Genomic DNA, 23,824 nt, shown 5'->3' on the forward strand with positions numbered 1-23,824 from the left:
AAACCATAAACAAAACGGAAAGACAACCTACAGAATGGGAGAAAATATTTGCAAACGATGCAACCAAAAAAGGGTTAATTTCCAAAATATACAAACAGCTCATATAACTCCATGTCTGGTGATGTTTTCCGGCGCTGGGGATGGGGACATCCAGGGAGTTGGGGATGGGGGCATCCAGGGATTCAGGGATGCTGCTAACCATCCTACACAAGAAGCGTAGTACAGAATACCACACTCTCAACAAAAGATTATCTAGGCCCAAACGCTCAGTGCCAGAGTTGAGAAACTCTACTTTAAGGGAAAATGTTACTCCTATAAAAAAGTTTAGGCCTTCAGCATATTGCTTAACTGCTTTTAGTGCCAATTTCATCAAATGTGAACTGTAAATTACTGGAAAGGTCCCATTATAAAAAGTATTAAAAAAACACATGAGGGGCTTCCCTGGAGGCGCAGTGGTTGAGAGTCCGCCTGCCGATGCAGGGGACATGGGTTCGTGCCCCGGTCCGGGAGGATCCCACGTGCCGCGGAGCGGCTGGGCCCGTGAGCCATGGACGCTGAGCCTGCGCGTCCGGAGCCTGTGCTCCGCAACGGGAGAGGCCACAACAGTGACAGCCCGCGTACCACAAAAACAAACAAACAAAAAAAACACATGAGATGTTGGTAATGATATTTATCTAGAAAAATAAAATCAAAGTAGTAAAAGCGAGAATTCCAAGGTCAGACCTAAGCGGACATCATTTTTAGAAAAAAAAAAAGTTGAATTGTGCCTTAATCCTTCTTAGAAGCTAGAAGTTCCACGAAAGGACAGGACCAAAGTTTGAACTCAGTCTTGTCAAAGGGGAAGTTGCCTTGTGAGAATAGAAACTGGTGCAGCCACTTTGGAAAGACTCTGGCAGTTCCTCAAAAGGTTAACTACGGAGTTACCATATGATTCTGCGATTCCACTCCTAGGTGTACATCTAAGAGAACTGGAAACATAGGTCCACACAGAAATTTGTACAAGAATGTTCATAGCAGCATTATTCATAATACCTGCAAAGTGGAAGCCACCCAGGTGTCCATCAGCTGGCAAAAGGGTAAACAAAATGTGGTCTCTCCACACAATGGAAAGACATTCAGCCATACAGATAGACTGATACAAGCTGCTACCTACGATGAACCCTGAAAACATTATGGGAAGCAAAAGAAGCCAATCACAAAAGGGAATATGATGTATGACTTCATCTATATGAAATCTCCTCAGTCGGCAAATCCACAGAGACAGAAAGTGGATGAGTGGCTGGCCCAGCTGGAGGTGGGGGCCTGGGGAGATTGGAGACTGATAGCTAAGGTTTCAGCATTTCTTTGGGGGGCTCCAGACATTTTAAAATTAATTGTGATTGCTGCCTAACTCTGTGAATATACAGAAAAACATTGAACTGCATTTTACATAGATGGAGTGTACAGTATGTGAATTTTATCTCAATAAATCTATTTCAAAAATATAAGTAAATAAAAGCAAAGGTGAATTCCACAGCAGAAAATAGAAGTCTGCAGAGGTAATTGGCCATCAGAGCAATTCCTGGAGCAGAGCAGGGCTAGCTTTGGAAGTGTGGAGAGCAGAAGCAGAGCATCCTGCGTGCCTGAGAGCTCAGCCTATGTGCCCGACCCTTTGAATCCTGCCTCTGTGGTAGCCATAGGACCCAGGGCAGCCTCGCCAATTTTCTGTTTTAGCATCTACAACGTGAGGACTATAAAGCTTGGCCTCCAGGACTATGGTGAGAACTAGGGATTCTATATTGAAATTATATACTAGGAAAATATAATTATATACTTTCAATTATATATTGAAAGTGCCTAGCACATTGTAGATATTCAATACTGGCAGAGTGTATTATTAGCTATTTTTACAATTGGGCTGTGTTTCACATTTCAATTTGCAAGTTCAATTGCAAGGATGGAAAGTGTCTTTTTTTCTTTTTTTCCATGAAGAAAAACTTCTAAGCCTATTTAACCCTCTCTGTGAGAGACCTTTTATACTAATGCCTTAGGCTGAATTCTGGGACCAGGAAGCAACCACTTTAAGTAATGGGGGCAAGACGTGGAAAAGAATGAAAACTTTCCCTATCCTTTATCTCAGCCTCAACAGTTTGTTAGTTTTGAAAAAATGATTATAAACGTCACACACTTTTTTAGAAACTTGGCACATTCTAGTACTCTGTATAAGAGAAAGGAATCTGTGATTCTATCATTCAATATCGTTCCAGTATTTCTGTAGTTATTTTTAACAAAATGTGAACTGTACCACACATACTGTTTTTCACTTTTCAGGATACCCATATCATTCCTGGAATTATGATTTTTAATGACTATATTATATTCCACGTTATTATTATTACTACTAATGTTAGAGAAAATTTCATTTACAATAGTGACAAAGAGGGTGAAATACTTGGAATAAATTTGACAGGAAATGTGCAAAACCGTACAAGAAAAATGTTAAAACACCCCTGAAAGGCACTGAATAAGACTTGGACAAATGTAACAAGATATCCCATTCTTGGATGGGATAACTCAACATTATAAAGATATCATTTCTCCCTAAGTTAAATTACAAATTTAATACAATCTCTATAGAAACATCACAGTCTATTTCATGGCATTAGATGCATTATACTAAAATTCATACAGAAAAACAAAGATTCAGGATTATGTTCCATGTTATTGAATACACTGCATCTGAATTATCTAACCTACCCTTATTGGAAGTATTAGTAGTTGTGAATTTTTGCTATTAAAAATGATGTCGTGAACTCTCTTCACCATAAACCTTGTTTGCAGCTCTGTTACTATTTTAGGATTACTTCTTCAGAATAAAATTCGTAGAGATGAGGTATGATATTTTTAGCGTTTTTGATACTTGTTGGTAGATTGCCTTCTAGAAAGAATTACCAATTTTGAAATTGCCTGTTTCCCTCTATATCCACTAACAGAGACTATAATTGGTTTTTATTCTTTCCCAGTCTGGGAGATGACAAATATTATTTAACATCACATCAAAGTTCAGAAATTTTATGTTTGTCGTCATCCAATAATCTTTCCAGAACCAAAGTCCCACATTTTCAACCTCAGCTTTTCAATCATATGAGTGTTTAGCACCCCAAAGGGGTCCTCAATACTGTATGTTTTCACCCCGAGAGGTTTTTTCCCCAAGAAGGTGTTCCTGGCCTCAAAGGTAACGCCTTCCTGTTCCTTTCATTGAGAACTTCTAGTTTTTCAGAGCTCCTTATCTCAGGTTTTTGAAGGAAAGCAACCTGATGGAATTGATTTTCCCTAATTTGTGAATAATTAATAGCACTTAAACCTGTACCTTTTAAAAAGCATTCTTAAAATATAAATCTGGGGCTTCCCTGGTGGCACAGTGGTTGAGAGTCCGCCTGCCGATGCAGGGGACACGGGTTCGTGCCCCGGTCCGGGAAGATCCCACATGCCACGGAGCGGCTGGGCCCGTGAGCCATGGCCGCTGAGCCTGCACATCCGGAGCCTGTGCTCCGCAACGGGAGAGGCCGCAGCTGTGAGAGGCCCGTGTACCGCAAAAAAAAAAAAATTCTGGAAGAAGCTCCAGGGGTGTGATCTTGGATCCGTTAACAGAATGAAGGGAAAAAGAGAGCCCAGGTAGAAGCAGATTTTTAGAGAGGGATCTGCCAGTTCGCTTGCCTTGGAATCTATGCCCAGGTCAGCTCCTCTGAGCCAGTCTTATTTTTCTTAGCTTCTTTCCTTCCTCTTCTGAAACCTTTCATGGATTAGTTCCCAACCTGGGCTGTGCAATTGAAGTTCTGGGGGTCTTTGAAACTTCCAAGGTCCGTGGCCACCCCCAGAAGTCTGTCTTAATTAAGCTGGTATAGGGCCCAGGGGCCCGTCTTTTCAAAATCTGCTCAGGTAACCCCTTTGTGTGGTCAGCAGCAAGAACTACTGTTCGAATAATTCTAAAAGCTAAGATTTCACACAGGCTCTCCCTGCAGGGACTAGGGACCATGTAGGAAAAGATCAAAAGAGATTGAATTAAAAGGAAAAGCAGACCAGAAAGAAAAAACAAAAAGAAAAAGAAAACAAACAACTGACCAAGCAAACCCTTATTAAGTGATGCTTTTAAAGACAGAAATGTGGATAGTGGCCTGGGGAGGGGATGGGACCCCAAGTCAGAACATATAAGCTTGAGCCCCAGCCCTGGTCCCCTCATACTGAGTAGACCTCTTCCTCGGGCCAGTGTCCTCTGTACAGTGACTCAGTGATGTGTCTCTAGCTAGATGGCACACTCCCCCCTGGCTTCCGTCTGTACTTTCTTCCCTACTGTATCCCTGATGCCTAGCTGGGCCCTTAGGGGCTATTTCCACCCTATGTGTTGAACTAGTTACTGACTTCCTTCCAGCCCAGTCTAGAGTTTACCTGAAAATGCAGTCTCATCTGTTATGCAGAGGGATTTAAATCAGTACGCAAATGACAGTAAAAGGAGTAAAGACCTCAGCTGCCCATGCCCCCCAAATGCCCCTGACAGAAGTCAAATGTTCAGCACCAAGAAACACCTGACAGACTCTCTGCCTCATTAGCAGAATCCCTGTTGCTGGGACCCAGACCCTGGCCTTTGGGGGAAAGTAGGGCCTCCAGGCTGAGTAGCTTCTGGATTCTCCTCTCCACCCCAAGCAGATGTTCAGGGCCACAGCACACACTGGCTGAGTGGGAGCTGGCAGGAAACGCAGGAAGACCTACATCTGGGCCATTCTGAACAGATGGAGCACGGCTGCCCCAGTGCAATGCAGCTGGGCCCCCAGCCTGGTGCTGTGCTTTCCCGGGGGCAGCTTCTCCTGCCATCAGATGGCTCAGGGGCACGAGCTCTTCAGTAGCTGTTCTAAGGAGCCCTGTAGACCTCTGGTCTGATTGTCAGTGCTTTCTTCCCAGCTGGTTTCTCAGGGACTGTCCCCCTGTAGGTGCTACCAAGACTGAACTCCTTGAGCTCTGGAAATAGCTCTTCATCCACCCCTTCCTCTCCATTTTCGCTGCTAATACTTTGGCTGAGACCCTGGTCATTCTGTTTCCAGCCTCACCTCCTCCCAGCCCCGACTTCTGGCCACCAGGGTCTCTGAACGTGCAGCTCCAGGCAGGTCATCACCACGCCAGTGGTCCCCTCTTGGACTCCCAGTGATTTCATCACTTCTAGACCAGTGATTTCATTCCTGGCTACACATCAGAATCATCAAGGGAGCTTTTTTTAAAATGCAGATGTCTGGGACTCCATCGCCAGAGATTCTGAGACAATTGGCTTGGGTAAAGTGCCCTCCAGAATCCTTTGTCCGAGGACATTGTTGAAATGCCTTCCTTAGCCTGGCACACGAGGCCCCTGACCGGACTCTTCCCACCTGCTTTCCTGTTGCCCTGTCCTGTTTCTCATTCCAGACCTTTGCTTCTCTGTATAGGCTCTCTGTCCCCCGGAACTCTTTAGAAGTGAGAAACTCTTGCGCAGTTTTCAAAAACCGCCTCCTCTATGAAGTATTTTCAGGATCCTTATGTGGAGTTAGGTCTTTCTTCTCTATCCCCGTGTTACTGGTTCACCCCGAATTGCAAGCAGGGCTGTTGTTCACTTGCTTCTCTAAGCCACCAGCCTGAAATTCTCAAAGGACCATATGTTAAGCCTCTTTGCCTAAGTCTCTTCCATCTAACTGTGGATTACCCCAGGGTAGAGACCAGATGATATGACTATCCTTTCTCCCAAATGCAGGGGAGCATTTTTGTGGTTGCTGTTCTGTCCTTCTGCTTTAGTGAGCATGATTTCTGCTTGCGATGTGATATGACCTGTCCTACAGGCCCTACTATATTAATGGGTATAATTCTCACAAGAGCCTGTGAGTACAGTCATTCTCCTCATTTTGCAGGGGAGGAAACTGAGGCAATGAGAAAAGGAGGGTAACTCGGCCCAAGGCAGGGCACATGTCTATTGAGTGAAGACATGAGGGACTCTGTGATCTGGTTACAAACAAATCTTTGTGACTGGACTGGGTAATACGACCATGTTTCCTTCAGCAAGCACTTTGCACAGACAGAGACTTAAAAGATGATAAACTTTTTGTAGGAAAGAGTGAAAACACTGGTGCATAATTCCCAGCACACTTTCCTCAACAAGGTAGGTCGGCAGTGCAGTGCAAGTCAAAGGCATCTGGGGCAAAAGAACAAGAGAGAAATTACCTTTTAATAAACACCCACTATGCCCACAACCTGGGAACTTTCCTGCCTGATCTCAATGGATCCCTTACCAATAATGCAGAGTAAGAATTATGGTATTTACAGAAGATAAAACCAGAGCTCCGTGAAGGTAGGTGACTCAGTGTCACATAATTAGTTAAGGAAAAAGGTTGGAACTAAACTAGTCTGTTACCTCCTTTCAGCAGGAGACTCCTCTGCCTGGTATGTCATTGGAATCTAGCTTTCCTCATCTACTTTTGCCTCTAAAACAGTTTATTTTCCTTACTAAAAAAGAAATATGTCATGTGTAGAAAAATGCGAGAAAACTAAAATTGCCTTTAACCCCACCATTCAGAGATTAAAAATCACCGGGAACGTTTTGAATTTTTCTTTTTTTCTTTCTTTTTCACTTTTTACTCTGCATTTTGTATCAATAAGTCAATAAATGTTTTCTATACCTTTGTAGTATACAAACACATTTGTGTTTTGCCCTTTTGTTTTCAAACCAAACATGTCAGAAGTGGTTCAGCCCCTTTTAAAAAAAGGAAAATAATACAATGAAGTGGTAAGAAGAAAAAGAAAGATGCCTGGGAAGCAGTTGAGGATTTGTTTCATGCCAAATGAAGAGAGGGGCCACTCTGAGAATGTACAAGGACCACCGCAGGCAAGGAAACGAGCCCTGCTCTCTCCACACCTGCCCAAATCATTCATCCCTATGCTTGCCCTTCCTGTTTCTTTTGCAGGCAGTGACTTGAATGATGGTTTGTGGCATTCAGTGAGCATCAACGCCAGAAGGAACCGCATCACTCTCACTCTGGATAACGATGCAGCATCCCCGGCTCAGGACACCACCCGGATGCAGATTTATTCTGGAAATCGCTATTACTTTGGAGGTAAATTCCCCAGCTTTTGAGGTTGAAAATAAAGGAGGGAGGATGCAGTGGACAGTTATTTCACTATGACAATTCTTTCTGTGTCAAATTGACCATTCTCCCAGCACACACGCACGTACACCTGCCCTCAAGCCCAAAGAAATGAGAAGCAAACTTTCCCGCAGCTGTACAAATATAAATTATCTAGGTCGGTGCTGAGGAAAAAAAAAAAATCTAGCTGTAAGAGCTGGTGTTACATAACACATCCAAAGGAGATTTTTGTTGCCATGCCAGACTCTGTGATCATATTCCAAAAGAGAAACTCAGCTGAAAACTTGGAGAAAGTGTACCGATAGTCAGCAGTACCTGCAAGAGAAAAAAAAAAATCCAGGTAGGAAGGTACAACCAGCATCCTCAGCTTTCTCAGTCATTTCTCTGCTGATTTGCTTTCTTAATCCCCTATCCATCTGTTCCCCGCATCCCTGGAGACCATGCGCATGGAGGGGGGGCAGCTAAAAATGAGGAAGACCTAGAAGCCTATGAACTTGGGGCTTCACAAAGAGCAGCCAGTATAGACGCTGCCCCCGCCAATGCTAGGAAACTTTGCAAAGATGAGAACACAAGGGCAAACTGGTAAGGAGGAAAAATATATAATTAGGCATTTGCTTCATTTTTATAGATGTATGTGTATTTTTATTTAGTTTTTTAAAAGTTTTTTTCATTAAAAATATTCGTATCTAATTACTTAGCCAGCTGTTGGTATTATAGAAACAATCTGTAAAGAGTAATGAATTCCAGTAGCTGTGTGACCTCGAGTAACATACTCATGGTCCCTGAACTTCCTTATCAAGGACGTTGGGAAACAAAGCAGAATTTCTGGGAGAATTCAGTGAGATCAAGGTTAAATGTACAACATCATGCTTTCTGCGTTAGAACGGACAGACTGGCTTCAGCTTTTGTAAATATGGGTCTCAGCTGGGCCTGGTCTAAAGAGAAGTATCCTGTAAAGTTATAAAGTGCAGTCTCTAAAAGAGAATTTGCAAATCACTTCTCTCATACCAATGACATGAGGTTAAGCTTTGAAATACGAAAGGGACTTTGCACGGACGGATGCAGTGTACACATCCGGGTGTCCTGAGAGGGAAACAGTGTGGAGTGATTCCTTTGTGGTTTGATTTCAGGGCCAGAGCCTCTGTCCTTCATTCCAAATCTCCACCTGTGCCTAGATAACAAATTCCTTTAAAAAGGGAACACTCTGATTCTCTGTAAATATTTTATGTCTTACATCATTTAATTCATGCAGAATCCTTATGAGGTAGGTAATATTAACCCCATTTTACAGATAATAAGACCTGTGTTTGCAGAGATGAAATAATTTGTGTGAGTAGTAGAAGCAGGATTCAACCCCAAATCTGTGTTCTCCATGAGCCACTAGTGACAGCAAAGGATTGTAAAGACTGCAGAAGAAAGGTCTGGTGGCCCCCAAAGATACGTTTCACAGACTGTATAATTTTGCATCATATGCAGTGTTTCATAGACAGCAGAGAAAAGCAAACTTATATTTATTTCTGGGGAAAATGCCGTTGAATTAATTATGTGACTTAAGCATCTGAAATGCCTCAAAGGCAAAATGACTCCCCTCCCCCAGTTGAAGTGTTTTTAGACGTGGGTCTTAACGGGGCTTCAGGCTGAGGAAGGAAGATTTTTCTGGGATCTGAACAGTATTTAAGGGAATGCCCCACACGTAGACTGTAAACTTAAGGAAAGTGAAAAATGAGTTTGAGTGATAATAGTCAACTTACATAAATTCTCTCTATGGCTTCAATTAGAAGTTGTAGCATCTCTCTTCATTTTATAGTGTGCCTGTGAGCCGTTAACCAACTGCTGGGCTTCAGCCCAGCAGTGACTGTCTATTAGAGTTGGTTGAAATAATTCCCAATTATTTATGGGTTATTGCCATGTTTCCAAGCATGCATCCCCATATGCTCTGAACCTATTAAAACCATCGGGATGGAGTTTATAAAGAGCACAAGCAACCATGCATGTACATGGCTCTATACCTGTCCTAATGCGTAGTTATTCCCTGGTTGCAAGCTATGCTCAGTGTAGTGCCTGTTTTTTTTTTTTTTTTTTAAAGAACACCCTTTAAAAAGGTATGGTATTAACCTTTCAGGTATGTGATTACAGCCCTATAACTATGTGCATTTAAACGCTTCATTCCTTTAGCATCTGGATTTGCTTTGCATATCACTTCAAAATTCCAGCTACTTTCCTGTGTGTACATTTCTCAGGAACCAAGCCTGATAATGCTGACAATTAACCAGACAATTACTCTGCTACCATTGTTACCCAAAGCGTAATTTTCTTTGAATGTGTAATTCGGAATTGAAGTGTGCATTTAAAAGAGTGTTTCAAGACAGAAATTCCCCAGTAGTTATGATATGTTGCTTTCTTGGGCTGAGTGAAGTGTACCACACAAAAGAAGGGCAGATAGCTTACGAACAGGGTGAAAAGAAATAAGAAACATATTTTAATTCCCTGGGTTTATTTCTTTAGGTATAATAACTATATTTATTTTATATCATGGTTTTAATAATTCCACTATCTGAAGTCTCTGTGGGTTTGATTCTCCTAATAAAGTTGCTGCTGACTTCTAATCTCCTAATGAAGTTTAAAAAAAAAAAAGAACAAGATAAATGCGATAGGATTGGTATCCCTTTTAACACATTTTGTTTTCTATTCTATACAGTGATTGAGTATGCCCCATTTTGTACCAGTTTTGTCCCCTCTCTGAGAATGCTAGGATTTACAACAAAAATGTGTGCACTGCTGTGAATGAAAAAACACCGAAATAATTAGACCTTAAGGTCTTCCATCAATAGGTCGCCAAAGCAATAACTGATCATTTCAGTATTCTTCTTTTTTTTTTTTTCTCTGTCCCACAGGGTGCCCTGACAATCTCACCGATTCCCAGTGCTTACATCCCATTAATGCTTTCCAAGGCTGCATGAGGCTCATCTTTATTGATAACCAGCCCAAGGACCTCATTTCAGTTCAGCAAGGTTCCCTGGGGAATTTTAGTGATTTACACATTGATCTGTGTAGCATCAAAGACAGGTAATTATGGTCTCTTCTCCTCTGTTCTCCCACCCACCTTCCCATTTTCACTCTTCTAAATATGAGCTTCTTTCACCAAAATTCGAATCCCCTGACATCAGCCACATTAGACATAATTGAGTCGCCTAATGGAAAATATTTCTGAAAGGATTTCTGGCCCAGAGAAAAATGGTTTAAATGAGTTGAGTCTCTCTTCATGTCGACTTGCAGTAAATGGGATATGCAAATTAAATCAAAATACAAATTTGTGAAAGGATTAAAATTTTATGCGTAAACAACATTTGATTACTTTGAAGTTAAGAGTGAAGCAAAAAGGAGGGAGGAATTGCTTCTCTCCTAAACCATTTCATTCTTCACTGCAGTGAGTGTCCTTTCTAAAACTGACAGATGAAAATCAAACCCTCCGGGATTCCTATAACAGAGTCCAGTTTTACAGTCACTCCCTGGGGGCCTGATCTTTGCTGTCACCACCCCTAACCCTCTGTTTCTTTGGCCCAGAGGAGACTGGACCCTGGACAGGGAATCAGCACCTTTATTCCCCAACCTACACATCTAGCAAAAGCTCCCTTTCCCTCTTCATTTCTCCTGGGCTCTGGCTCCTCTTCTATTTGAAGTTTCTAGATTCAAAGACACGCTGGAGAAAATAACAGAGGAGGAAGTTCTGAATTTTCAGCAAGGTTAATCATGTGATCCATGTTTCTCCTCTAGCACTTAACCTCCGTCTTTCTTCCAATTCTAATCACCCCAGTCAAAATACCATTTACCGAATAGGTGAATATATGTTATGTGCTTGCCTGTGTGTTGGTGATACAGAGTCCCTGCTTGTGTTTTATCAGGGAATTAATTATACATTACTATAAAATGCTATCAATGACCAGGAAGTGTACCCTTATTTGTGGGACATATGACAGTGGCAGCTGAGGTCAGGAAGGTTTTCAGGAAGTGGTGTTGAGCTGAGTTTTAAAGGACGGGCAGGCTTGACTGAGGAGTGGGGGTGATGGTATTGTAGGCATATTGGCAGGATATGGCATGTGAAATGCCATAGAAACGGGGGGAGGGTCATGGCTTGCAAGTGTTTTGTCCACTCAAGACACTTAGTTTTCATTTAAATATCTCTAATATTGGGGCGCATTTTGCATTTGATCATTTATAGTAGTTGAAATGGCAATATTTACTTTTCTTTGGAGCATATAAAATAATGGCATGTCTTACAATGAATGGTGTTTTAGATTACACAAAATATAGCTCAGTGGGGATGGTAAGTCTTGGTAGTAGAGCACATGATGTGAATACGGCCAATTAGGAAGAACTTTGCGTGCCTAAGGCATTTAGCCTCATGCTCTAGGAGGACTCAGGGAAGGTGGTCGATTTGCTTCGTAAAAAGAGTACTCAGGAAAAGGGAGAAGGATGGATTGGAAAAGAACCAGCCCAGAGGTAGTGAGGTGACAGCCCCAGTGCAGGGGAGCAATGATGAGAAGTAGCAGGTGCCTGTACTGAGCATCACACAGAAATCAGCTCTGCAGACCATAATCTCCTCTCATGCTTGGAATGACTGATATAATTTGGTGGAACTTTATGTGCATGTTTCTCTATTAATACCACTCCACATGGGATCGTCAACAAATCACACAGACTTGCTGGCTCTCCTGCTTCATTTTTTTCTATTTGGCCAGCTGGAAAAGTGGGTAATAAAATGTATGCTTCATTAGACTGTGCTAGTTTAGAGACCTCAGAGTAAAAGACACTGTGTGGAATGGTTGCTACCCTGTAGTCTTTATTAATGATGAGGAGGGAGCATCTGACTTCATCAGCCAGACAGCCTTTTGCAAAGTGTAGATCAGTAGAGGGAACATTTATCAATAGGGATCTCTCATGATAAGTTAATTTCTAATCAAGGGAGCTCTCATTATTTTCCATTACATGGACGCCATTGCCATCTATGCTGCATCATTACTTTTGTGTAATTGTAGTCTGTATAATTGTATTACATACAATTGTGTTTTGGTTAATTGTATAATAAGGGATTGTGTTTAGTTTAGTGGGTAAATGGGACATTTTTCTTGATTTACCAGACAGTGCCTTTAACAGAAGGGAAACTGGTAAAAGGCTTTGCTTAACTAATTATTTCTTGAACTTCTATTTAACATTTGGTGGAGAGTGGGAGTTGGGGTTAGAAAAGCAGGTGGTTTATGAGTTTTGCATTTTATTTTTAATGTGTTAATCAACACGAACCTGATTTAAGGACAAGTGTGAAGTTTTGCCTTCAAGGCGCTTGCCACTTGCGGGGGCGGGGGGGCGGGGGGGCAAGGTTTGGCGGGAGACAGGGGGGTAGAGAACAGTCTGGCTGTGGTTTATTTTCGGTTTCTGCGTTTTTTTTTAGAAAAATTTAGTAAGGTTTAATGAAATTCAATGAATATTTTAAAACATTAAACACTAGTTTTATTTAAATCGTTTTGATTAAAAATTTTGGTTTTCATTAACTATGATTCCTATTTTATATTTTATTTGTAATAGCAAGCTTTCAATTCTTAGAAGAAAATAATTTTGTGAAAACATACAAGAAGAATTTTGATTTTTAAATTTCTTACCTTTATTATGCGTTTTTGATGAAAATATATTCAAATGTCATACTGTGAGTATAGTTGCATTTTATTTTATTTAAAAAATTTTATATTTTATATTGGAGTATAGTTGATTTTCCATGTTGTGTTAGTTTCAGGTGTACAGCAAAGTGATTCAGTTATACATATACATGTATCTATTATTTTGCAGAATCTTTTCCCATTTAGGTTATTACAGAATATTGAGTAGAGTTCCCCATACTATACAGTAGGTCCTTGTTGGTTATCTATTCTATATATAGTGTGTGTTTGTTAATCCCAAACTCCTAATTTATCCCTCCCGCCTACCTTCCCCCTTTGGTAACCATAAATTTGTTTTCTCTGTCTGTGAGTCTGTTTCTGTTTGGTAAGTAAGTTCATTTGTATTCTTATTTTAGATTTCACGTATAAGCGATATCATATATTTGTCTTTCTCTGTCTGACTTAGTTCACCATCCCTGTTGCTGCAAATGGCACTATTTCATTCTTTTTTTATGGCTGAGGTCTTGAGTAAAGCTGGGAGAGTTCCTTCTCAGGGACTGAAGGATTTAAACCAACAATTTGCATCTCAGTAATGGGCACTTTTCTGAAGCTTCTGGCCTCAGGGAAGAAAGGAGGTGGAGGAACTGGGCTGGCCTACTTCTCTGACAGAAGGGAACGCACTGGCTTTAGGAGGCTCCATTGGAGGACTGTCCAGTGCCTGACAGTCCAAGGTCAGGTTGGGAGAACCCTCGTAGGAGTTACCATTGGGGCCTGACAGACCCCAAGCCCCTTCAGTAGTCTTTAAACCTCTAGAATATGATGTGCAGCCACCATCCCTCCTCTGCAGGCTGAATCTCCAGTCTCATGTTCTCCTCATCTGAAAACACGGTTCTTCATGAGCTATACTTATCTCTTGCACCCCGTGGGCTTAAAGTAGTCCAGGCGTGATATTCTCAACCATCATCGAACAAAGTATGCTTAGAGCAGAATCACGCCCTGGTTTATTTGACCTCATAAACAGGCATTTAGTGAATGAACGAGGCAGTCTTATTGTATATTCTTGAGTAAAATAAGATGTGGTAAGAGTTGTAGAAGATACGAGAGTATGAGATCATTTATATCCCCATTTTTTCAAGGGGGTAAACTAAGACCTGGAGATAATGTTCACTTTTCCATGGTCACAGGACTGAATTGCAATCCAGAGTTAGACACTGCCAGTGTTCTCTCCCTTGTAGTATCTACTCAGAAGGATCTGACCTGGAAATGGCAGTCATTGTGTATCTGTGGATCTGAATATGTAACCTCATCTTCCGCCCACAACCATATAAAAATTGTTCAGGGATATGCCATCTATTAAATTCCTTGTCAACCTTAGGTGCCTGATGAGATTCCATTTAAAAGAGAGGCATTCAAAACGGTATGTGATATCAGGCAAGGTCTTTATTTTCTTTTTTCTTTTTTGAATATATAGTCTTTTTTTATATTATATATGTTTCAAGGGTACAATATAGTGATTCACAATTTTAAAGGTTATAATCCATATATAGTTATTATGAAATATTTGCTATATTCCCCATGTTTTACACTGTATCCTTATAGCTTATATTTTTAAAATTTTAATTTATGTTGGAGTATAGTTGATTAACAATGTTGTGTTAATTTCAGGTGTACAGCAAAGTGAATTGGTTATACATATACATATATCTATCCTTTTTCAAACTCTTTTCTCATTTAGGTTATTACAGAATATTAGGGAACTCTACTCAGGCCAAGTCTGAGTGATATAAGGACGTCCCACTCTTGGTGGTCCAGGTCAAGAAGTGCTTTTGTTGAAAGATCCAAGCAGTTAATTCCAGGAGCCATATCCCGTCCTTCAGGGTTCAAAGCCCAGGGCAGAAGAAACAAATCACCAAATGCTGTCTAAGACTTCATTCCGATAGGAGACAAGATCCAAGGTGTGAAGCCAAACCGGGAGGGGCCGACAGGGATGCTGATGAGTCAGTGAGGGGAAGTGGGCGTCGCACCTGGAGAAAGTCATCAATCCCAGTGCAGGTGGCAGAGGATTTGAGAGGTGTTGGAGCATGTTTAATTCCCAGTATGCTTCTTGTCAGCTTGAAATAGGACACATAGGATTTAACCTTTTTGTCTCTTTCCTCTTTTGCAAAACCAGGATAATAAAACCTACCTTCGCATTGAGAGTTAAATGAGAGAGTGTAAGAAGTCAGGCGCTCAGTTGTACGTCCAGTAAAGAGTAGCTACTCAGTGAGTCGCCATGTGAATTCCTATAGCCAAAGGTTTGCTGAATCTCCAGTTTCCATGGGGAAAGGAGAAGCTCAGGTCTCCCTCTGATGTTTCGCCAGCCCCCACTGCAGCCAGGGATCCCCAGTAGTTTCTGGTGTGGCGGTCTATCTAGACCTCATATGTGCCCTCGGATTAGGTGCTCAATGACTTCCCTTGAGTTTCAGTTCGCTTTGAGCTGACCCTCTGAGGCACCAACCACCACCTATTAGGAAGATGTGCATCAATTTCGGTGCCAAGGTTGTGGTCTCTGGATTCTCCTAAAGCATTGCTTCTCTGGGCCTGGAGAGGGTAAGGAAAGCACGTGATGTGCCCAGGGCACACAATCTAAGGTGGTCCTCATTTCCAGGTTCATGCCTGTGTACACCCTGAATTTACATGAACCTGGAAATGAATGCTTCCTTAAATTTTGCAGGCAAATTCCAGCCTTTTTGCATCAGAATCACCAGGAGGGCCTGTTACAATCCAAATTGCTGGGCCCCGCCCCTAGAATTCCTGAGTTTTACTGTGGTGGGCCAGAAGATTTGCTTTTCTAACCAATTCCATGGTGCTGTTGGGACAGACCTTGAGAACCACTGCCCTAAAGCTTCTAATCCTGTAGGCAGTGGCATTGCATGGATTCTGTATAATAGGGGACCAGGTGTGGGGGAGAGGAATGATGGGTCCTGCTGCTACTGGGCCCCCAAGCAGCTGCCCTCCTGATAAGTCTCACAGGGTCTCTAGGGAGTTCCAGCAGCTCTGTCTCAGTGTCCCTCTCCAAGGGTATTGAAATCAGTCCAAGGGACACTGCTGGGGGCAACTGAATTCCATCTCCCTCCCTGGCCTTTGCCACTCAGCTCTTCCTCTGCTTCCCACTACGAACAGTATAAATGAAAACAGTCGGATCCTCAGAGGTGTCTGAGTGAAGGGCTATTTGGGGTGGAAGGGAGGGTTGGTCTCAGAATCACTGCTGCTGCCAACAAATGTTACTTGTTTTGTTGTTATTTTGAAGGCAGTTATTTTACTTGTTGGTCCCTCTGAAAGTCAGAGCTTGGTTTTACCTTCTAGACTAAGCTCACACCTTGTGGGAGGGGAGTGGTATCATTATAATAAGAGTGACTCCACCCACCAAAAAATATTCCTGCAAACCTTCCTAAAGATGAACAGAGACTGCACCTTGTCTTCTGGTGTGTGGCAAAGGTTTCCCTGGTCACAGTCCCGTTTCCTATGTTCCTTCCTCATAGAGTGAAGATATTGGGGAAGGTCCCTGGAGATCACGCAGCTCTGGTTTTTCATAGAAGGAAATAACAGTTTTGTGGATTGTGGCAAAGACAGGTACCAAAGCGGGGGCTCTGCTCCTGGGGTCTTTGCTGTTGCTTTCTGTAGAGACAGTGTTGCTCTTAACACTTTCTAAAATTAGGTCCTTTTTGGTTATCCATTTTAAATATAGCTGTGTGTACACGTCAATACTGAACTCCCAGTCTATCCCTTCCCACCTGGTAACGGTAAATTCATTCTCTAAGTTTGTGAGTCTGTTTCTGTTTTGTAGATAAGTTCATTTGTATCAACTCTGCCCAATATTATGTAACAACCTAAATGGGAAGAGAATCTGAAAAAGAATAGATACATGTATATGTGTAACTGAATGCCTTTGCTGTACACCTGAAACTAACACAACATTGTTAATCAGCTATACTCCAATATAAAATAAAAAGTTAAAAACATAATAAAATTAAACAATCTGCTTGTTCCAATGAGTGAATCCCATGTGGAAAACTGCTTTAAGTTTCCTGCAGCCAAATAATTGAGGAAATATAGCTTCTCACTCCATAATGATTTCCCTTTCTCCCAACACACATTCTTTTAAGAAAAGCATCGGCTAAACTCTTTGGTCAGGATTCTTACCTTCTTGGTTCAGAGCTGGGAGTGCTATAAACACAGAATGTGGGGAAGTGTTCAGTGGGATGACCTTCAAGAAACAGACTTCCGCTAAAAACCCACGCTGTGTCTGGGAGTTTGTTCAAAACAGTGAGCTAGGGCTTCCCTGGTGGCGCAGTGGATGAGAGCCCGCCTGCCGATGCAGGGGACGCGGGTTCGTGTCCCGGTCCGGGAAGATCCCACACGCCGCGGAGCGGCTGGGCCCGTGAGCCATGGCCGCTGAGCCTGCGCGTCCGGAGCCTGTGCTCCGCAACGGGAGAGGCCACAGCAGTGAGAGGCCCGCGTACCGCAAAAAAAAAAAAAAAGCTTACATTGCAGGGCAATGCATGTGTTTTCATTTTTCTCTCCAATTGAAAACTTGTACACCGGGTGCCAGAAAAGCCACTGTAAGGGCACAGCCCCCGCAATCTGAGCTTCTAACTGCAAAGTGAGAAATGTTACAATATGGTGAGTTCTTCCTTAACTCATGGGATGGGGCCCAAATCCACACAAGAGCACTTCTGCTGTTTTTATTTATCATTTTGAGTCTATTTCATGGAGGACAGAGAAAGGTTATAGTTTATACAGCAGTTACCGAGCAAACATTCTCTCAGGATGATTTCGTTTATTGCACAGCTCTGCAGGATCCACAAAGTTCTCCTCAAAGTGTGGTTCCCAGACTAGCACCCTCAGCGTCACCTGGCAACTTGTTATGACTGCATATTCCCAGGTCCCAACCCATACTTTCTGGACGACAAACATGGGGAAGTGGGGGCAGCCTGAGTTTTCACAAGCCCCCCAGGAGATTCTGATGCACACAGATTTGAGAGCCATTGGTTTGCTCCATTATTATTATTTAAGAAATAAGACCTCTAGTGCTTATGGAGGTTCAGTGACCTGCCCAAGATCACATTTTCGGTATTTGGTGGAGCCAGGGTTCAAAGCCAGATTTTACTGATCTCTCAGTCCATATACACGTGGAGGGGTTTTTGCCTAAAGGCCGGGGAAAGAAAAAAGATGGGCTTGGAGAGCCAGAGCACGTCAAGGGAGTGTCACAGAAGAAATGAGATTTCAAGAGGAACTGGGTTTAGAGTGGTCAAGTGGCTCTGTTCCAGGCAGGGTGGAGAGCATAAGTCTGGGCCTCTGAGTGGGTGAGGTGCTGGACATTTGTCTGCCTGGATGGGAAAGGCTGCTTTGGCAGCAGTGTGTAAGAGAGAACTACAGTCAAAGCCGTAGGGAGCATGGCAGTACACAGTTTAAAATCTGAGTAATAGGCCATTGTAATAGTTAATCGTTAGATGATGCTTACTGTGCCAGGACACCTCGTAAATGCACGCGTGTGTGTGCGTGTGTGTGTGTGTGTGTGATATAGATACATACGTACGTACATAATTATACCATCAATAGATAGACAGATACATACCTACATAAATACACCATAGATACCTACCTACCTACATGCATACATACACAATAGAGAGATAAATAGTTGCATACATGCATACACCATAGATAGATAGCTACATACAGACAGACAGACACAGATACACCGTAGATAGATAGATAGATCGTTACATACATACATACATGTACTATAGATAGATAGATACATACATACATAATACACCATAGACAGATAGATACATACATAGATATACCATATATAGATAGTTACATACATTCATACATATATACATACAGATAGACACACACACCATAGGTAGATACATACATACATACATACATACATATACCATAGGTAGGTAGGTAGGTAGATATATAGGTAGATAGATACACAGATAGATAGATAGATCAATCCTCAAGGCAACCTATGAAGTAAGTAAGACGATTAACTCCATTTTACAGAGTGAGATCGAGGCACAGTGACACTAAGTAAGTTGTCCAAGATCACACAGCAAGTATGCGGCAGAGCCTGGCTATGAACCAAGGAGTCTGGTGGAAGAGATCAGGTCTGTCCTTGCAGTGCAGTACCTCTGACTTTTCAATTAGAAGGCATCCTATATTCTTCAGCAGATTGCAAAATAGAAAATGTTGTGAATTCATCTTGCGTCCACGTCAGGACAGACGTACAACCTGTTAATAAAACAGGTTGCATTAACCCAGGAAAAGAAGGGGTGTGATCTGCGACAGATAGACCACCACGGAGGCCTGGGGGGTTATCATCCACACAGCGACTTGTCACAACCTTGAGACACACACTGAGAGAGACTCAGAGTCTGAAAGCTTCCACCAGAGATCCACCCTTCTCTCTTTCTTTAGGCCCATTAGGGAATGGAGGAGCCTCAGGACTAACTTGGTAGGACCATCTTGGGGAGGTAGATTTTTGAGCTGATTTGGTCAGAGCCTCCCACTCGGCACTACACAGGAAAAGTACTGATTTATATGTCTGCTTCTTCAGTAAGGGCTCCCCCCCACCTCCTATCTTAGACCTCTCTGAATGTCAGCAGGGAAAAGGGGCCATGGAGGACTCTGATGCCTGGGTTTGATTTGAATAAGTGACCTCGAACAACTGCATCTGTGTTCTGTTACCAAACTCATCTCTCTCATCACTCATTTTCACAAGAAAAGGGGATCATTATCTTGATGAAATGGTGCAGCTCTACCTGTGCATGAGGAAGGGCACCAGGGCGCCTTTGATTCATGGAAAACCGTGCTGACAAAGTCAAGGGTGGCGCTTCATTCTGTCCCATCAGAAGATGGTGAGGCTCTTCCCCCACCAACTGGTCATCTGAAATGTCCGTGCTGAAAACAAAGCTGGAACAAGGAGCTGGGTGAATAGTCACAAGCACTTCTGAAGATGAGGGCTTCATTCCGAGAGCTCCAGTGATGAGGTTGAGGTGAGATGTCTGTGTTCAGGTGGCAGTAAGAAAATGCCTCTCAGAATCAGTAGTGCTTGGATCATCCCTCCTGAGAAATACTGCCTAAGAACTTCCGATGTTTTAGACAACGTAAAAGCCAAGGAAAAGTTTTGATTTGGATGGAAACGTGAACAAAGTTTACTTGAGGTTCTCACGTTACGTCTGTGAGGCAGTGCTTATATTTAAGCCTGCAGAAAACATTTCTAAATTAATAATAAGAAGGAAGAGATTCTTCCTTATTGCTCCCTTCATGCAATCATGATCTTATCAATACTTTTTATTGGAGTGTAGTTGATTTACAATCTTGTGTTAATTTCTGCTGTACAGCAAAGTGATTCAGTTATACATATACATTCTTTTTTTAAATATTCTTTTCTGTTATGGTTTATCATAGGATATTGAATATATTTCTCTGTGCTATACATTAGGACCTTGTTGTTTATCCAGTCTATCCATCGTGATCTATTTTTAACACTTTTTAATTTTTTGGCCGCGCCGTGTGGTATGTGGGATCTTAGTTCCCCAGCCAGAGATCGAACCCATACCCTCTGCAGTGGAAGTGCGGAGTCTTAACCACTGGATCACCAGGGAAGTCCCAATCATGATCTTAATTTGTGTTCATCCAACACCCTGATAAGGGCTTCCCATCCATTTTTCCCATTCTCCAAAGAGTGTACCCTTCTACACAGCCAATGTCACATTCAGGTTTTCCTCTTCTGCATGAATGTTCCTTCATTGGGCTGCTGAGGTGAAGTACCCGTAGCCTTTAACACTGTTTTCTCTCTAGTCCAAAAGCATTCATTGGCGGCTCACTGTGAGTACCATTTACAGACACGGTTGGAAGACAAAAGGAGCTTAATATGTTTTTACTTGGGGAAAAAACAGGTCTGAACTGTAATCAACTGTCCTCACTTGTTTCTGCCAGTGAAACCGAAATTTAAAATTAGCCCTATGTTATTTTTATCTTGAATCAACTTATCTCATTGGAAGTTCACAGAACAAGAATCCGGCCTCCTGTGTTTTCCTGGGACATGGACTTCTGAATGCTGAGTTAGATAGACCCCCTACTCTCCGCTTCCCATGCATGAGCAGCATGTTAGTTCCCTGCAACTCTCACACGTGCCCAAAGGGAAAATTGACTTCCCAGCTTGGCAGGTGAGAAAACAGACTTTAATGTATATTTAAGGGACTTCCTTGTTGGTGCAGTGGTTAAGAATCCTCCCGCCAATGCAGGGGACACGGTTTCGATCCCTGGTCCAGAAAGATCCCACATGCTGTAGAGCAACTAAGCCCGTGCGCCACAACTACTGAGCCTGCATTCTAGAGCCTGAGAGCCACAACTACTGAGCCCCTATGCCACAACTACTGAAGCCCACGTGCCCAGAGCCCGAGCTCTGCAACAAAGAGAAGGCATGGTTATGAGAAGCCTGCGCACCGCAATGAAGAGTAGCCCCCACTCACCGCAATTAGAGAAAGCCCACGTGCAGCAACGAAGACCCAGTGCAGCCAAGGATAAATAGATAAAATAAATAAATTAAAAAAAAATGTATATTTAATAACTTACCTCCAAACGAAAGCAAACTCAGGATCTCAAGGTGGTGAACCCCCTTCTGTTTACATGTTAGCCTAACTTTGGACTTACCCTCCTCCTAGCTCAGCTCCCTCAGTTGTCCAATGGGGCCAGGGCATCCATTTTATCACTGGAGGTTTTGAAACAAGAATGGAGTTGTTGCCTCCCTTTTGGAGTTAGGCAGGATAAGGATAGACTGAGAGCAGGAAGATGAAATTTCTTAAAGTTAAAAGCAAGAGAGACAGAAATGGATGGGGATCTATGTGTCTCAGGAGGCCAGATTTTTGGAAAACCTATACACAGGCAGAGAAGGACGACACTTTTCTAAATAATTTACTTACCTATGTAACCTGTTTTATTTTTCAGGCAAGTGATTAATGTTTGTGCTTGGTTCAAGTTACAGATTTGAAATCTTCCCTCCAGGTTTTTCTTCACTTAAAAAGATTGCTTCAATCTGATTTACTAAGCCAGCGGCAGGGCCTGCCCCTCTTGATATTGGGATATACTGTGGACCAAGCAGGAGAGATATCTCAACACCTGGAAACTGCAAAGGGAGAAAACAAACTTAAAGCGGACAGTTACACAAGAGAACTTAAATGTGTCTAAACTCTTGTGAAACATCAGGAACACCATTAACTTTATTATGACAAGATGTTATCATCACCTTATACCTACTTACGACATGCTGAGAAACATAATATTTTTGTCATAATTAGGTAGGGAGCTATCCCTGCTTAGAAAAAATGAAAGTACCAGTTGTCGTTCTTAAACAACCGAAGGCTTATGGATTGGACCAAATATTTGTATTGATAATGACAGAACCTCACACTCTGAAATGAGAATCCTATGTATTAGCTCTACTGTGTGTAGCTATTCACACACACAGTACACGCAATATGTTTGTGTCCAGTGAGCCCTGAAGCCCTTGACCTTCCTACTTGCTGAGAGGCTGCCCAAGTTCTGCTAATGTTCCTTTGTGACCCAACCATTCATTCCACAAATCTTTTCTGGGAACCTATAGTGTTCCAGACACGTTTCTTTGCCGTGTGGATCCAGGAGCGAACAATTCAGAGAGTGACTGGGTTTTCCCTACTCTGGTCTTTCTTGTGTCCTTGGATCTAGACCTGTTTTATACTATCATGGGCCATTCACTCATTCATCTCCGGTATTTGGAACATCTCTGCAGGACCAGGTGCTGAGGATTCTGTTGAGTGCTGAACATAGAAGGTTATCCCTGGCTTCAGAAAGCTCCATGGAGGGACACAGATCTTGATCAAATAATCATGGAAATAAACGTATACCTCCTCAAATATATGATGAGTGACAGGAAGCAAATAAGCGGAGCAATAGGAAAGGATCTGAGAGGAAGGGTAGCTTTTACAGGGCTGTGGGCCGTGGGCCAGGAAAGGGAGATATGGGTGTTATCATCCTCATGCTCTGCAGATGTAACTCTCTTGAGGTCACTGCCAATCTCCATCAGTGAAATACTCAGACGTTGGCACTTTGCACTACCTCCTACAAACCTCTGGCTGGCGATTCTGATCTCAGCTTCCTGCCCGTGTGTGTCCTCTGTTGAAATCACTGTTTGCTGGGGCGGGATGGGGGGTGCTAAGGTATTGAAATCACTGTTTTCTGGGGGGGGGGGCGGGGTGCTAAGGGGATCACAAGTGCAAAATTCTGGTTTCTTTAGTGAGAAGGGACTTTCTAACTGGGGTTTTAGCTGAAAACAAATTCCTAGTTTTTTCAAAACATGGACGTGCTGAGGGTTCCTCTCTTTGCCATTAATAACATCCCCTTACTGCCGCTACCCAACACACACCACCATCCTGACGGCCGAGGCTAAAGGGTTTACCTTCCAGTAATTCATCCCTAATAACATACAGGCTACACCTACACTTAGCACAATAGAAAAAACAAAAAAATGTCACGTCTGCCCACCTAAAATAAACACCAGTGTAAAGGTGGGAATGATCTTTCAGCAGGCAGTTTTGTAAAGCCCGAGATGCAGAAAGTGACAGGAGGAATATGCATTTTAAAGGTCATTCCAATTACCATGCTTATGTTAAGCTGCAACTCTGGACTTGATGTGAGAAATCCCACACACTGCGGGAGACATGAGAACACGTGGATGGCAGGGATCTGAGCAAATAGGAAGGAGAGTAATACAAATTACTATTTTTTTTCAGTGACATTAAATAATTCTTCAAGGTCCTAGACATCTGAAAAGTAGAGGAGAGTCAAGTCTTGATAAAGAGCAGATAAACTCCTAGCTCCAAAAGCCCATGATTCCATGATGTATTTCCTTTAAATTCACATGCTATGCAGTCGAATGGGGACCCATCAGAGAGGCCCCAAAGACGAGCTCCTGACTGCATTACCATTTCGATTTGCAACTAT

General features: G+C 42.5%; 1 protein-coding gene across 2 annotated transcripts in view; it reads left to right on the forward strand.

The window, feature by feature from the left end:
• The window catches only part of CNTNAP5 (contactin associated protein family member 5), an 882,476-nt gene that overhangs the window by 514,339 nt on the left and 344,313 nt on the right, over positions 1 to 23,824 (forward strand). For both annotated transcript variants that reach the window (XM_060151536.1, XM_060151538.1), the window contains exons 9-10: positions 6,957 to 7,106; positions 10,031 to 10,202. In XM_060151536.1, coding sequence (XP_060007519.1) covers positions 6,957 to 7,106; positions 10,031 to 10,202 — 322 coding nt within the window. The remainder of the gene's footprint in view (positions 1 to 6,956; positions 7,107 to 10,030; positions 10,203 to 23,824) is intronic.

Source organism: Lagenorhynchus albirostris, chromosome 6, assembly GCF_949774975.1.
Source record: "Lagenorhynchus albirostris chromosome 6, mLagAlb1.1, whole genome shotgun sequence".
Taxonomy (NCBI): domain Eukaryota; kingdom Metazoa; phylum Chordata; class Mammalia; order Artiodactyla; family Delphinidae; genus Lagenorhynchus; species Lagenorhynchus albirostris.